The following is a 16,425-nucleotide window of genomic DNA, read 5'->3' as shown; positions in this document are numbered from 1 at the left end:
GCTGGACTGTATCCAAGATCTTTACAATTCCAAATTAACTCTCTGCTTAGCTGACTGTCATCAAGAAAAGCTTGTCACTGTTGGGGACAAAGTAATTTCAGGAGACTATTCATCCAAGAAACTTCTTTCTCACTTTGTCTTCTAAACTAATTTACCAATTTTTGGAATTAGTAACATTTTGTGTATGGTATCATTTCTTCCCCGGATTCTTTAAGGAAGGTTAGCTCAGTGAAAAATAGTTCTGAATGAGCCATCTTGGCCTCATTGCTTTTTTACGGAATATATGTTGAATTTACTTCCTGACTTTATATGGTATTACTTTGTAAAGTACATAATTTACTCTGAATGTAGAAAGCGATATATAAAATATCACGGTGTTGCCTCTAAGGCTGCTGCTATTTATTTCAGTTTGTCCGGAGTTTAATATTTCTACCTATCAGCATTTAAAGTAGGTTCAAACTGCTAAATAGATAAGAAGATAGGATACCTACAAGCAGACTTTGTATAATGGTATGTGAGAATGACCTTGGGAGACAAAAGGAAGAACAGCAGATTAAGCAATGGTGAGACAAGTGGCAGATGAGTCCACAGAAGGAATGGGACAACAGGGAACATCTCAAAAAGGACCCTCCCTAGTTACCTGGCAAGGCAAAGGGGAGAGATGTACTTTCAGCTTTGCAAGGTATACCATATATGAAATTATAGCTCTAACCTTATTGTAAAGTTATGTTAACAGAATCTTTCTCCTATACTCCATCTCTGGCTCAGTACTTTCCAATAAATCATAAGAAGGGAACACTGTTCATCTTACAAGACTGATAATGGAGGGCTTAGGTATTTAGCCCAAAGTCTATCTTGCGCTAAATCTGTACAGTGTGCACCTATCTTTTTGAATAATTTTTAGAGAAAGCTAGGTTGTGAGTAATGTGAGTTCAAAGAGTGCAAAATTCATTTTAGTGTGATTTATAAGTTGAAAACAGGTTATATTTAATAAGACCCAAAATTTAGTTAGTGTAAGGCTAGCATGCAGAGGCACAGTTGTGGCTAGCACATGCACAGTTGCAATTTGGGTTTGAGATGCAAATCATTCTTTGTTTGTGCAAAATGGAGGAAAGCAAGCTTGAAAAAAGAGGAGGCTAATTTTGAAGAACTGTAGCAGAATGTAGGAATAAGCTGGTACTCACTGGATATATATATATCTCCTTTTTTTACTGGTATATATTATTTTATTAATAAATATATAAAATGTATGTTTAAAAATTGTAATTGTCTATTTCCTCTGAGCTGGAACCAATTACCCCATTTTCCACAGAAATATCGCTTTGATTAGTCAGGATTCAAATAATGTGACGATTTTGTGGAATTCATTAACTACGTTAATTGAGACCAAATTGTACAAACACACATAGAGAACTTAGTTAGTAAAATGTAGAATCCCATCTCCTGGGATCATATAACATCTATTTTCTACTTTCATTGCCAGTTTGTCTTTAATATGTAGTTCATTGTTTTTGCTGTCTTAAATGGGTTGGGACTGAGTTAACAAATCATCTTTTTTCATGTAAATCTACTATAACTTTCAAGATTAGTATTTAATCTTCTCTAGCAAATGCTGTCCCTAAAATTCCTACAATCATAACACCTCCCTCTTTTTCATTCTAAAAGTTGATATTTTAATTAAAGGATACCAAAAAAGAAAGAGGAGTGAAGCATCTGAATCTTGTGGAGTTTTTATAGTAATATATTCTAGATCTGGAATTTATTACCTTAACACACATATATAAACAGGCCTTACAAGGTATATAATCACTCTGGAAAAGCCTCTTCGCCTATTGACATGTAGACAACTGCATGTGCAACCTTAGTTGATATCCACATAACAAAGATCCTATTATGGAAGGATACCGGATTGCACGGTAGTGCCAATGCATCAAATTGTATGTAGACGGGTTCTCTATTAAATTTATATACAACCCCTAGTTTGTTAATAAATTCCATATAACACTTTAACATAATCAGCTACAAAATATTACTGTAAAATGACATGATATATCTGCCAAAGAAGAAAATATTGCTTTGCTGTTTGATTTGTAAAAATGTTGCCTTTTCAGAAAAAAATTGTTATCCATTTCCAAAAGCCATTTGTTAACACTGAAATAATATATTTTTTCTAATTTCTCACTCTTCCCTTTCCTAGGGATTTGTACATTTTTAGTAGTGTATCCTCAGACAACATGGTGAGCCACATAAAATGTTTGCTTTGCAAAGACATGACAAGAGATGGATTTCACAAATTATGCTATCAGCTAGAATATTGATTGCACAAACTAAGTTTCCATCGGATAAAATCTCTTTGAAATTCCCTAGTTGCCATGATATTATATATTTCCCTAGTTTCATGATATTTATACTACAATGGTAGTAGATTAGATTTCCTGTATTGGAAAGACACAGGTCTGAATAAATGTTGATTCAGAATTAAACGAATAATATGATGATTTTTCTGAATAAACTGGCCCCAAGCAATATACAATTCAATATCGTATTCCATTTGTCCTTGTGAATGCATATTAGCCAAGCAAACTACAAATCCAAGGAGTTCATATAATGGACAATTAGAATGATTAAGGAAAAAAATAAATAAAACCTGATTGAATTGTTGATCGCATCAGGGTCCTTGGCGTTTATCATTTGTATGGTGGTCCCAATGTCCACATCTTCAGGCACTTCCACAAAATAAAAACTAGGTTCAAAAACTGGTGGTTCATCAACATCTTCCACACTTATATGCACAGTTGTTGTGTCACGGAATGGACCTAGATTCAAGAAACGCATTTCAAGGTGTGGATTGGCACCTTCTACTTTTAAAGTGTAACTTTTCTTGGTCTCAAAGCTCAGTGGCTGGAAAAAGAGAGGAAGAAATAGAAGACAAATTATAAAGCAATCTCTGCAACTGAAACGAACCTTTTCCTCCTACTTATCAATATCGTTTTTTTAAAAAAGCATTCCAATTGAATTTCTATTTCAGTCTAAACTGTGGAACTATCTAAGCTTATCAATACATAATGTTGGAGAGATCTACTTCACTCTGTTATTTAAATATATTGCAATCTCTAGTTCTTTCCATTCTGTTAATGAAAAAATAACGGCATGGATTTGGATAAATTCCTGCTGAAAAGCAAGCCAGGTATACAGTTCTGATGAACCACACTGGCTAAACGCAATAAAATAACTATTCTACCAGGACTAGCATTTAGAAAATAATGTTTATCATCTTTGGTGGACATGTAGGAAAGCTAAGAAATTTTAGAATCAAATATTTATGTGGATTCAGAAAATTTTGAAACTAGATGTAAAATTGAAACTTGAAGATTCTCTTTTAGGGATGGCAGATAAGCAGTGGGAAAGAAAACATGGCACTTTGTTTTTATATATGACATTGGCAGCAAGGTTGCTATATGCCAAAGATGGGAAGATATACCCACAATGGAGGAATAGATTTTGAAATTAATGGAGATAGCCAAGATGGCAAAATTTACTGTTTTGCTTAGAGACAATGATTTGACTAAGTTTTTTATGACTTGGAGACTTGGATTTCTTACAAGTCAAGGAGAAAAATCAATTTTTGACTTTAGGATTTCAGGATTAGATTAGATTTGACCAGATTAGGGAAATATTGTAGCTTTTTAAAATATAGATTTATTCACATTTGACAATTTATTGTCCAATGATGTATTTGAGAATAATAATATATTCATTTTTAAATTTTACAATTCAATTTATATTAAATTTTACATAGTAAAATTAAGAGAAAAATAATTTTCTGACTGCTGGTATTTTAGAAAGTTGATTACTGGTATTCTAAGAGATTGGTATTATTAGGTTAAAGTTTTAGACAGAGGTTGTTGAACTGTTATTATCTCCAGACTTAAAGAAAGTTGGAGGTTATCTTTGTTGCAAATATGTTAGCAGTAGATTTTTTGTCACTTTTAATTTGTTTTGCTATTCCTTTTCCCATTTATGTTAGTTTGTATTTTAATGTTTGACTTTGAAATTTAATAAATATATTATTTTAAAAAAGGATTAGTAGAAGCAATCACATTAAGAATATACCAGAAGTGCATAGTGTATAGGCTGCACATTTTTACATTTTAATGGCTATAATCATCTGTGCTTATATACTATTAATCCCATTGATGTTAATGGAGTTACGCACACGCTTAAGCATTCCAGTGAAACTAATGAGTTTCAAATATATTATGTTTGGTTAGTTTATAAGCCTTCTATTATTATTGCTGAAACTCTTAAAGAGAGGTCTTTATTACAGAGAAATGGAATAAAATGAAAAGCAACATGCTAGGCTTTCCCTTCTTCAGATCAATTTCTGTTCCACGCTGAGCTTTCTTGCTTTTTTGTTGGGCATATTCTACCACAGAAGAAAATAACACCGATAATTGTATTGCACTGATACATAATGTTGTGCTTTTTATGTGTAACAGTAAAAGGATAATTAAAACAAATCCTCGTGACAACAGCAAAGCAAGTTCTAGGAATGACCAAAGAATCTTTGTAAAAGTGGATGTGGAAATGGAGGTTGCAAAGATCTTATACAACATTATGAGGCTTCCAGCTGGTAACTTAATTTCCAAGAATGCAGTGGTTATGTGCTCTTTACTTTTACATAATGGATACATTGCTGAATATTAGCAAAATGGAATCCTCTGAACTGGCACAGACCTTGATCAAAACAAAATGCCCGTTAGTTCCAGAAGCTGCTGGTTTAGAAACAACCTCTTATTTGGAAGAAGTTTATTTTTGTTCTCTGTCCATGTTATGTCCTGAGGACTCAAGGAGTTCTCACTCAGGTCCACTCACTTTGTGTGGGCGATATTCCCCCATTCCCATTGGTTGGTTCTCCCAGCAGCCAGCTATAAAAGCAGGCTGCGGGGTCCAACTGGTTGCTGATTGCTGCGAGCCAGTTCCAGGCTTGGCAAGCACGGTCAGCCCTTTATTTGTAAAATAAAGTACTGTTGCACTCATGCTCTGGTTCAGCCTCTCATTGCTCAAACTTAACACTGGCGACGAGGATGGGATGGCTACCAGATGCACCTTGCAACCGCTGAGTCACTAGCCACCGATCCGCAGCCCAGAGAGAGCGATCGGCTGGCGATAGGAAACGCTGATCCGCAGCCAGAGAGAGCGGTCAGCTAACAAAACGAAGCGATCAAAAAGAGCAAACGCAGATCCGCAGCCAGAGAAAGCGGTCTGAGTCAAAGTTAGAAGCGTCTGTAGCCGCTTGTTAGCCCCGCTACGGGAAAGTGAAGCGCTGCGAGCCGCAGCCGCTCTGCATTTGGCGCAAATTCAAACGGGTGTCATTTGAATTTCGAGCCAGTAGGAATCACAGCACAGCGCTGTAGAGAGTCACTAACGCCCACTTTTTGGCGCGAATCTAGACACCACCAACGGCTAGCAGCCAACGTGGTAACCCAGAGAGAGAAGAGAGGTTAGCAAAACCTCTCCAGAGCTGATTTCACTAGTAACTCACGCGGCTCGTAGTCCCAGAGAGATTTTTCCGCGGGTAGCCCAGCCGTTCCAGCACCATGAGTTCCAACCCAGTATTCCCGCGTTTAAACCAGAGCGAAGAGAAGTGGGAATCGTATAAGAACCGTTTCAATCATTACATCGATGCGGTCGGCCTGGCGGATGCGGGAGAGCATCGGAAAAATCCTATTTCCTAATCTACTGCGGAGCCACCGTTTTATACCGCCGCAGCACTCGTAGCGCCGAGAGAATTAAAAACGTTCCGTGGTCCGAGTTGCTTGAGATCCTCACTAACCACTACGCTCCCAGACCTTCACAAATCGCCAGGAGGTTCACGCCCGTATGAGGAAGCAATCAAGTAAGGAGACCATCAATCAATATATGGCCGCCCTCAGAACAGCAGCCCTGCACTGCGGGTTTGGAACATACCTGGAGGACATGCTCCTCGATCAATTAGTTTGTGGGGTCAAGGATCTCAACCTACAGAGGCGACTGCTAGCTAAAAAGACCTCAACCTTGCGCAAGCGGTAGAGGAGGCCCTAGCAGCCGAGCTAGCAACGAACTCAGCCACCGAAATTCAGGGCCCAAGTGCCAAGCTAGCATCGTTCCCAGTCCATTCCGAAGAGGTGGAAGCGGAGGAAGCCCACAACGATGAGAACGATGTCCATCGCCTCACCAATGACAGACGGTCGCAGGTAGGGGCCAAACAAGAATACACCGGTCCACCCAAGCACATCACCCTGTGCCTAGCCTGTGGGGATCACATCAAAGGGCCACCTGCAAGTTTAAAGGAGCCGTTTGCAACAACTGCCATAAGAGGGGGCACATTGCGAGAGTCTGCCAAGCCCCCAAAGCGCTGCACACAGACCCCGTCCTCGCACTCGGGACCACAGAGGCAAGTATTAAACTGTCGCACGCACCGCCTTGCCAGGCGTACTGGCCACACTGTTAGTAAAATTTCTCTCTCCGTTTCCCTAGAAGGTAAACCGTGCCACATGGAGGTTGACACAGGGTCAGCGCTCTCAATAATCTCGTGGAACACCCTCAAGAGACTCCACCCCAGCCTATCTACTACCCGGCTTCAGAGATGCCAGTTCGGTCTGAAGGACTACCAGGGAAGGCCATTCCCGTGATCGGCAGAGGCAAGTTCTTTGTCAGTTTTAGAGCTTTTAAAGGCCACCTACCTCTAGTGGTAGTTAACGGCAATCTACCCACCTTATTGGGGCTCGATTGGTTTCCCCACCTCGGCCTAGGGTTAACAGGAGTCCATGCTGTCTCAACCTCAGACACTGACTCCTTATTCGCTGACTACGCAGATGTGTTCAGCGAGGAGCTGGGGTGTTATAATGGAACCCCATCTCGTTCACCGTTGACCCCCAGGCAGTCCCAATCAGATTAAAACCACGTAGAGTTCCATTTGCTATTCGACCAAAACTAGACGCTGAATTGGATAAACTACTAAAACAAGGGGTCATTGAGCCAACAGATTTCGCCAAGTGGGAGACGCCCATTGTCACACCCTCAAAAAGATGGTAGCCTGAGAATTTGCTCGGACTACAAGACAACAATCAATAAATATTTACAAGTTAGCGCCTACCCTGTGCCCGTCATTCAGCACTTATTGCACACATTCGAACCGGGCAGTATTTTTGCTAAATTGGACATGTCTCAAGCATATCAACAGTTCCCTGTTGATAACCAAACAGCGGAACTTCAGACCATCGCCACTCACAGGGTGCCTTCCGATGCAAGCGCCTCCAATTTGGCGTAAGTGTTGCCCCGGTATTTTTCAGTCCCTCATGGAGCGGATTTTACAGGGCCTCCTGGTGTAGTACCCTACTTGACGACATCTTGGTCTCGGCCAGGGACAGACCCCAACTCTTCCAGAGAGTGCGAGCAGTGTTAGAGAGGTTCAGACAGCATGGCCTCAAGTTAAAAAAAGAAAAATGCGCCATTGCCACTAGACAGGTGGACTTTCTGGGTTATAAAATTGACGCCTCTGGCATTCACCCCTGAGTCCAAGGTTAGGGCGATCCACGAAGCTCCCACACCGACCTCCAAAACGGAGCTACAAGCTTTCTTGGGGATCCTAAACTTTTATGCATCCTTCTTGCCCCATAAAGCCTCAGTAGCCGAACCCCTACACAGATTACTAGACAAAAAGTCACCGTGGCACTGGGGGCACAAAGAAGACCAGGCGTTTAAGCCGTCAAATCACTACTTACGCCAGAGGCAGTGCTCATCCAATTCGACCCCAACCTTCCTTTAGTACTGGCAGCAGACGCATCCCCTTTGGAATTGGGCGGTCCTTAGTCACCGACTCGCCAATGGCGCCGAGGCCCCATCGCCTTTTTCTCCAGGATGCTCTCGGCCACGGAGCGAAATTACAGCCAAATTGACAAGGAAGCCCTAGCAGCTGTTGCAGCCGTGAAAAAGTTTCACAAATTCCTTTTTGGCCACTTCTTGAACTGGTCACCAACCATAAGCCCCTTCTGGGCCTACTGGCCGGCGACAAACAGACACCTCAAGTCCTCTCCCTCGGATGACACGGTGGACACTTTTCCTAGCGGCCTACTCCATACAAACTTATCCACCGCCCGGGCAAAACTCTGTCCCACGCTGACGCGCTCAGTCGCTGCCCTTATCTGCTCCGGCTGAAGACCCAGCTCCTGTCAATGCCATTTTTGAAATCACACAGTTGGACCTGCCCATCACCGCCCTTGACATCGCCGCCAAAACCAAGGCAGACCAAACGCTCGCCCAGGTGCTCGACTGGGTGAGGAGGTGGCCGGAAGCAACGTTGATAACAAATTCGCACCCTTTAAGACTCGCATGCAGGAGCTGTCCAGTTTGCAGGGTTGTCTTCTGTGGGGCACTCGAGTGGTCATTCCGACCTCGCTGCGTACCTGAGTCCTGGAGGCGTTGCACGAGGACACCCGGCATTGTGAGAATGAGGCGTTGGCACGCAGCTACGTGTGGTGGCCGGGTCTGACGAGGACATTGTCAATTGGGTAAGTTCCTGCAGCATTTGCCAGGAATCCCGTCCTGCTCCCCCATCGCCACCCCTACCAGATGGGAGAGCGCCAGCGCCTTGGTCTAGAATCCATATCGATCTGGCTGGCCCCGTGCATGGAAAGATGTTCCTAGTGGTCGTGGGACGCTTATTCCAAGTGGATAGACGTGGCACAGCTATCCACGACCACCACACTAGCAATCACCAACGTGTTAACGCGCCTGTTCGATTACACATGGACTACCCGACTCCTTGGTCTCCGATAATGGCCCACAGTTCGCATCAGTAGAATTCAGCCGTTTTGCAGCCAACCTTGGCATTCGCCACATTTTCACAGCCCCATTTCACCCTGCGAGTAATGGGTTGGCTGAAAGGGCCGTCAGGACCACCAAAGAGGCCCTCGCTAGGTTTGGCAGAGATGACTGGCACCACAAACTCTCACGGTTCCTGATGAGCCAGCACTCAACCCCTGTGCAGTCACCAATAAGTCCCCAGCGGAACTTCTGATGGGCCGGCGCCTGAGGACTGTATTAGATAGACTGCACCCACAATACTGCCCTGACTCTCCCTCGCTTCCACTTGGGGGTTAGACATTTTATGTTACAGGAGCCGGTATTCGCAAGGAATTTCGCTGGGGACCGCTTTGATTCGGGCGAGGTCATCGCCGCCACCGGGCCGAGATCGTATAGAGTCAGGCTGGAGGATGGTCGCGTCTGGAGGAGGCACATAGACCAACTCAGAAGGCGCCTCAGCAACCTCGCAAACAAGAATCCAGAGCCTCCAGTCGAAGGGAACCGTCTCATCCGCCACCCAGCCACACCGCACCCAGCGACCAGTCTGCGCCAGCGGTCGTTCCCGGTCAGCCCAAACTCGGACAACAGCGCCCAGAGAGTTGACCAACCTGATCCAACCCAGAGCTCGACCCCAGAAACCAACCCGGTGGTTCCCGAGGATGCCCAGTCCAGAGAGAGTGTTGGCGACATATGCCAGCTCAACCGTCACAGACTGATACCGAACAGACAGACAATGTTCCCGAGTTGCGCCGCTCCGGCGCCAACACAACCCCGTCTACCTCAAGGACTATGCGTGTTCGCATCTGGGGGAAGGGGTGTTATGTCCTGAGGACTCAAGGAGTTCTCACTCAGGTCCACTCACTTTGTGTGGGCGATATTCCCCCATTCCCATTGGTTGGTTCTCCCCAGCAGCCAGCTATAAAAGCAGGCTGCGGGGTCCAACTGGTTGCTGATTGCTGCGAGCCAGTTCCAGGCTTGGCAAGCACGGTCAGCCCTTTATTTGTAAAATAAAGTACTGTTGCACTCATGCTCTGGTTCAGCCTCTCATTGCTCAAACTTAACAGTCCATATTTTCACATTCATGTGCTAAGCAATGTCACATCCAAGTTTAATAGAAAATTGTAAGCATGCATTGATATCTCTGTGACAGCTACAATAGGTAAATTGTATACACATATATGCAAATTCCTTAGTACAGTGAATGTAACCAAGAATTTGAGAAGTAAAAACTATATCAGATCCCCCCAGTCTGGATCATTTCTTTCTCAATTTCCCACTGCTAGCTGTCAACCCTGCCAAAACTTTGCAAACCGTAGTCACAGTCATATCAGAAGGGAAGACCTGATGATGCTAATCATGTCCTTTCTGGACAAGAGCTAGTGAAGTTTGGCCTGGAATGCTTTCTAGTGACCATGGATAGGCCACTACCTTTCAAACTAATCCTTCACTTAGACTGTGGATAAAATAAAATGGTAATGGACAGATCCTTCCTTAAGCTTACTGAAGAAGGAGAAGGAGAAGGAGAAGGAGAAGAAGAAGAAGAAGAAGAAGAAGAAGAAGAAGAAGAAGAAGAAGAAGAAGAAGAAGAAGAAGAAGAAGAAGAAGAAGAAGAAGAAGAAGAAGAAGAGAGAGAGAGAGAGAAAGAAAGAAAGAAAGAAAGAAAGAAAGAAAGAAAGAAAGAAAGAAAGAAAGAAAGAAAGAAAAGAAAAGCAATTTGTTTGTCCCTTGGCAAATTAATATCCTGCATGCAGAATGCCTCACTTTATCAGCACTTAATCCAAAAGATGGAAAAAGAGTTATTTCTTGAAATGGTGTGTTTGTGTTTCAGTCCTTCAGTAAATCAAATAGCTGGCCAGAACAGATTTGCCAGGTATATTCAGACAGTGCTGCATTCAGAAGTGTTTGCACACTTTTGAGAAATTGATTACCTTTCTCACAGAGATGATACCAGCTTGGTAATTAAGATCGGTGGTAATATCAAAAACGTCCAGTCCATCCCCATCCACAAAGCTGTATTTCATCTCAGCGTTAATACCTTCGTCCAAGTCTTTAGCAAGAACATGGCCCACAGTGGAACTGACGGGAGCAGATTCCAGTACGCTCATCTGATAATGTTCTGGAGAAAGAAATAAGAAAAAGACAATGATTGCCACAAAACTTAGATAAAGTTATTATCATAAACCGTGGGGCTACAACAGCAGGGAGAAACAGTGGTAAATAAATGAGATTAAAAAAAATTTTTTTTGTTTGCAATTGTGTAATCATTCACATACAAAGGTCTGTCTCCTGCTTGACTGCTTGACAGAAACATCTGTATGGCTTTTTTTTTGACAACAGTATGGAAGTAATTGGTTGCTATTTTCTTTCAAGAAAATATTTTAGCTTACAGTCCTATCATTTTGCCTTTTCTTAGGACAACCTTGAAAATTGGGTAAGACTAGGTCCTGGGAAACCTGTGCTGTGCTAGGCTTTGACGCTGTTTCTTGCCACAATGGTAGGATTAGCCTAGCCTGGGCTGGTGGAAAACATCTAAGAATGCCTGTGACAGCAATCAAGCCATATTTAGAGTCTAGGCCCAAAGACAAAGCTGCCCAAACAGAAATGTTTTCACTGTCCGTCTTTCAGATGCACATATATAAGATTCACTAGGCCCAGCGTCAGGTATTCGGCATAGCTCTGAGACTGTCCTGGGACTGCTTGGGCAGACTTGTCACCATGGGAGTGGCTGCTTTGCTGGTGGAGTTGATTTTTCTTCTGGCACAGATGATATTAAGAGGAGGATAAAAATATTTTTTAAAAAAGCCAATCTCATTGTTGTACTTTGACAATAAAGGTAACAGTAATAATGAGCTGACCTATCCTAACTGATCCAGGCCAAATAGTAAACAGACACCAAAGAAGTGATCATCTGAACAACAATAACAACCATAAGAACAATTTCTTCAGAATATTTTCAGCACTTTTGTTTTGTTTAACTCTCAGTCATTTATAGTACTATCTTCTTAAAACCCTGATCCTTTCTTCAATTAATACAGTTGAAATTACACTATGGATTTCTAATTTCTCAATTTTCAGGGTCACAACCTTTTCGTGGTGCCTTCAGTCCCATGATTCCTTTAACCTCTGGTTTGACATAAAAAGCTGTGGAGGCACAGTGGTTAGAATGCAGTATCACAGGCTAATTCTGCTGACTGTCGGCTGCCAGAAGTTCAGCAGTTCGATTCTGATCAGCTCAAGGTTGACACTGCCTTCCATCCTTCCGAGGTTGATAAAATGAGGACCCAGATTGTTGGGGACAATATGCTGACTCTGTAAACTGCTTAGAGAGAGTTGTAAAGCACTGTAAAGTGGTCTAAGTGCTATTGCTATGGCAAGTTGCACTCCTCCAAAACTAACTTTCTTCATTGCTTTCTTTTTCTTCTCTCCCTAACTCCTCGTTGTCATATCTATCATCATTTTTTTTTGTATCACCCAGGGTGTATATACAATTCCTTCTATTTTCCCCACATTTCTTCTCTATCACGCCACCTCCCTTTCCTAGAAAAATATGCACAATTTCACATAATGCCAGGTCAAATTATTTCACATAGATATTTGGAAAGTAAATATCCTAAAAAGAGCAAGAGGCTTCCATGTTGTTTCAAGCTATGGCTAAGCTCTTTTTCAGCACTTCAGATGCTGAACTCTTTTCAGTGGCTGTGATAATTTTACAAGAATAAATATGTTTTATGACATATTTTCCTTTTCAGGATCATTATCTTTGTATATATCTATCTTTCCCACCTTTGGCTTCTTTGTCTTATACTTTACATTGTAAGCTTTCAGTGCAGGGATTTATCTTGCTGTTACTTTTGACATGCCTCACATACTGATACATACAAAATAAATACAAACCAGACTTTATTATGCAAAATAAATAAAATCACTATTCATATTATAGCCAATGCTTACTGAATAGCAAGCAAATAATAACGTATCAGCTAAAGCATGCCTTCAAACTGAGAGATCCCTTGAGAAGCTGGAGGACAACAAAATACAAACCATGGACGCTACTTACTCTGTGGAAATCTGGGTGGATTATCATTAACATCAGAGAGAGAAATATTGACTGTGGTTGTCCCGGCTAATCCTCCCAGCTGTCCACCCATGTCTTTGGCTTGGATGATAACTTCATAATATTCTTTTGCTTCTCTGTCCATATTCATTAGTGCTGTCCTAATTAATCCTAGGGAAACCACAGAGAATAATACAGAAAAATACCAATTTATTAAACAATAATATGTCAAATTAACTGGAATTAGCCTTGATTTGAAAATATAGGCAGTTCTTGACTTATGACCACAATTAAGCCCCAAATTTCTGTTGTTAAGTGAGGTATTTGTTAAGTGAGTTTTGCCTCATTTTAAGACCTTTCTTGCCACAATTGTTAGGTGAATCACTGTAGTTGATAAGTCAGTAACCCGGTTGTTAAGGGAATCTGGCATCCCCATTGACTTTTCTTGAGTAAAGATCGCAAAAGATGATCACCTGACCTTGGGACACAGCAATGTTCATAAATATAAACCAGTTGACATAAATATGAACCAGTTGACAAGCATCTGAATATTGATCACAGGATCGTGGGGATGCTGTTGTAATTTTGAAAGACAGTCACAAGTCACATTTTCCAGTGTCACTGTAACTTTGAATGGTCACTAAACAAACTGTTATAATTTGAAGACTACCTGCATTGCCTTTTCAAATAATTATTTCAAAGATTTCCAAGAAAGAATGATCTTTTATCAACTGGGAACTGACTTTGTTGATATCATTTTTGATTACCCAAAGCAATTGTTACGAAGGGTTATCTCAGAAGACAGTGAATTTCTCAGATTATAGCAGGAAATCCTGTTTATTTTTGAAGTAGAATTTGATTTTCAACAGGAAATGTAAAAGAAACATTACAAACAAGTTTTCCAGTTAGCATTAAGTGGTAATTACTATTTGAAATATTTCATACTTTTTTTTAATCTTCTCAGAGATGTAACACATTTGCCTTAAACCATAATGGTTTAAGTCAAATACTTATTTAGTTAATTGTAATGCCATTTCTTTTTAAATAAGCATTGTATTTCTGATCTGAACCACATGCATATTTGATGCCATTAGAAAGTCAATACATTGTTGCTGGATTCATTTAGGATGCTCAGGTTGTTATATCAACAATGCTTCAAAATTTTAATATGATGCTCTCACACTGCTTAAAACTGGTGAACTGGAAACTGGTGAACAATTAAGCCAATTGCAATTAACAAGCATCTCAAGTGAAACAGAATATGGACCAGCACAATAAGAACAGGTAAATCTGCTGTAGAGAATACAAGAAGATGGTAATAGTCATTGAAATTTTTTCCATCTCTAATAAACATCTGGGTTTGTGGAAACCAGGTTTCTTTTCTGAGAACTTCACTGAAAGTAAACACGAGCAAGGTTGCCCTGAGAAATCCTGCCAAGACCAATTGTTCCTTTTACTGAATCATGTTGCTCTTGGGTATAGAACAGGAGTCAGAAATCCTTAAGGTCTGCTGGCTATTTCACAATTGAACAGGATTTAAATGTAGGTTTACAAATTCACCAATACTTTAATTTTTATTTTATTTAAGAATTTAGGTAGCTGCCCATTTTACCTCAGTGAGTTTAGATAACTAAATTCAGCAGCAACAACAAATAGTAACAGAAACAACAATAATTAATATTATGTAGGCCCAGGCCTAAGAATATTAATCCATATGGATCAAGCAATGAATCTACTTATAGACTGGCTTAATCTTTCAGCCCCAGGCATGAGGAAACATTCAGGTCTTTAATGCCCTAGAAAGGGCCAGAAAGATCAAGATCAGACAGATCTCTTGAGGGATGAAAAGACAATGCTGTTCCCTTCTTGATGGAAGGGACTTGAACTAGGCCAATCCTGCAGTTTTGGTGAGGTGATCACCAATATCAGATCATGATATTTCCAAGAGTGTCCTGCCCTAATGTCATGTAGGTGACAAACAATTGAATGTCGTCAGGAACCTAGTGCAGCTTGTGGAACAGAGGCATTATATGGACTCATCATGAAATTAACCCTTGTGCTACTGCATTCTGAACCAGCTGCAGCTTCTGAAAGCTATTGAAAGCTATGCAGCCTGAAGGTGAGTAAGATACAATTTCTTTCTTTTTTCTTTTTTAAAAAAACTGCTTTTAAATATTAGTGTACTGGTAACAGTATTACACTGCTGTTCCATCTGTATTGGGTGGGGCTCAGGAATTCTGGGAGTTGAAGTCCACAAGACATAAAAGGGCCACAGTTCTTCACCTTTGATCTGTATGATCAAATCTTTGCTTGCCACCTGTCTCTCTCCACCCACCTTGAAAGACATAATAAGCTACCATTTGTAGCGGGAAAACTGTATTTTTATACCAAAATATATATTTTGTGTGTGTTTCTTTTAACCTTGATTTCCTCATGTACTTTACAGTAATTCTATTAGAATTTGATACAGCACTTAGTCAAGTTAATAATTCTGTACTCATCTGCCCGTGCTCCCTAATTAGTCATGTTTTTTTTGTATCTCAATACTTTAGAGCTTGGTGCTTTAGTGAAGTACGATGGGACGCATAGTTATTGACTACTTGGCTTTGATGATGAAGCCCAAACTGAACACGCCACGACAGCTAAACATAGATGTCACATGTGGGAATGATTTTGGATGAAATTACCTGTTTTGGAATCCACAGAGAAATATGGCTGTCCTTGGAGAACGCTGTAGACTACTCTGGCACTGTTCCCATAAGTAGGATCATCAGCATCTGTTGCTGTCACTTGGATAACAGAGGTGCCTGATGAAAACAGTGCAGAACCTTGTTAAGATTTTGGAAGAGAAGACATGGACAGACAGGAAGATCTAACAAGGACCAATGAATTGCAGGCTTTCTCATGCAAAGATGTTCTTTCTGTGTCTTAAGAATGTTGCACGCATGAGTCATTAGCAGTAATGGGAGTGACAGGCATAAATTTATTACACATCAAAAAGTGATCTGTAGTGAAACTATATATAAGTTATGAATGCTCTGTTAAATGTGGATCTTTATTTCTTTTGCTTTAAAATGTTTATGTAAAATATACCCATTGTGTTATCATTAAAAAAGAAAAACTGGCAGGAACCTTCAGAAATATTTTTACAGATATCTGTATATCTGCACAACCATCTGTATATGGTACTTTCTAATCCTACAGCCAAAACAGTGTCACTGAAAATGAATATACCACTGACTATATTCATATCACCATATAACTTTCATAATGAGAATACAGAACTCTTATTTCTAGAGATGATTTGAACTTAATGCTATACAATACAATATTTTTCTCGAAGTAGCCGGTCATCCTGGTATGAAAATTTCAGCAGGTAATTCACAAAAACTAGATTTCTTCCACAAAGACCACCCTTTATACCATCATTCTTCTTCCTGGCTTGTGCTCTGACTTGCCTGAAATTACAGTCTGGATTGTACATCTAATTTTTATTTTTTCTTCTGTGTTGTGTCTAAGGAGTC

General features: G+C 40.9%; 1 protein-coding gene across 3 annotated transcripts in view; it reads right to left on the bottom strand.

Moving 5' to 3' along the window:
* The window catches only part of CDH20 (cadherin 20), a 220,843-nt gene that overhangs the window by 18,120 nt on the left and 186,298 nt on the right, over positions 1 to 16,425 (bottom strand). For all 3 annotated transcript variants that reach the window (XM_087930758.1, XM_087930759.1, XM_026700887.2), the window contains 4 exons: positions 15,589 to 15,708; positions 12,905 to 13,072; positions 10,776 to 10,963; positions 2,648 to 2,901 (listed from right to left, as the gene is read on the bottom strand). In XM_087930758.1, the coding sequence (XP_087786884.1) occupies positions 2,648 to 2,901; positions 10,776 to 10,963; positions 12,905 to 13,072; positions 15,589 to 15,708 (730 nt within the window). The remainder of the gene's footprint in view (positions 1 to 2,647; positions 2,902 to 10,775; positions 10,964 to 12,904; positions 13,073 to 15,588; positions 15,709 to 16,425) is intronic.

The sequence above is a fragment of the Pseudonaja textilis genome, chromosome 3, assembly GCF_049901715.1.
Source record: "Pseudonaja textilis isolate UNSWEBS1 chromosome 3, rPseTex1.2, whole genome shotgun sequence".
Classification (NCBI taxonomy): Eukaryota; Metazoa; Chordata; class Lepidosauria; order Squamata; family Elapidae; genus Pseudonaja; species Pseudonaja textilis.
The sequence above is the reverse complement of the archived record's forward strand: the minus strand, read 5'-3'. Positions and strand labels throughout refer to the sequence as shown.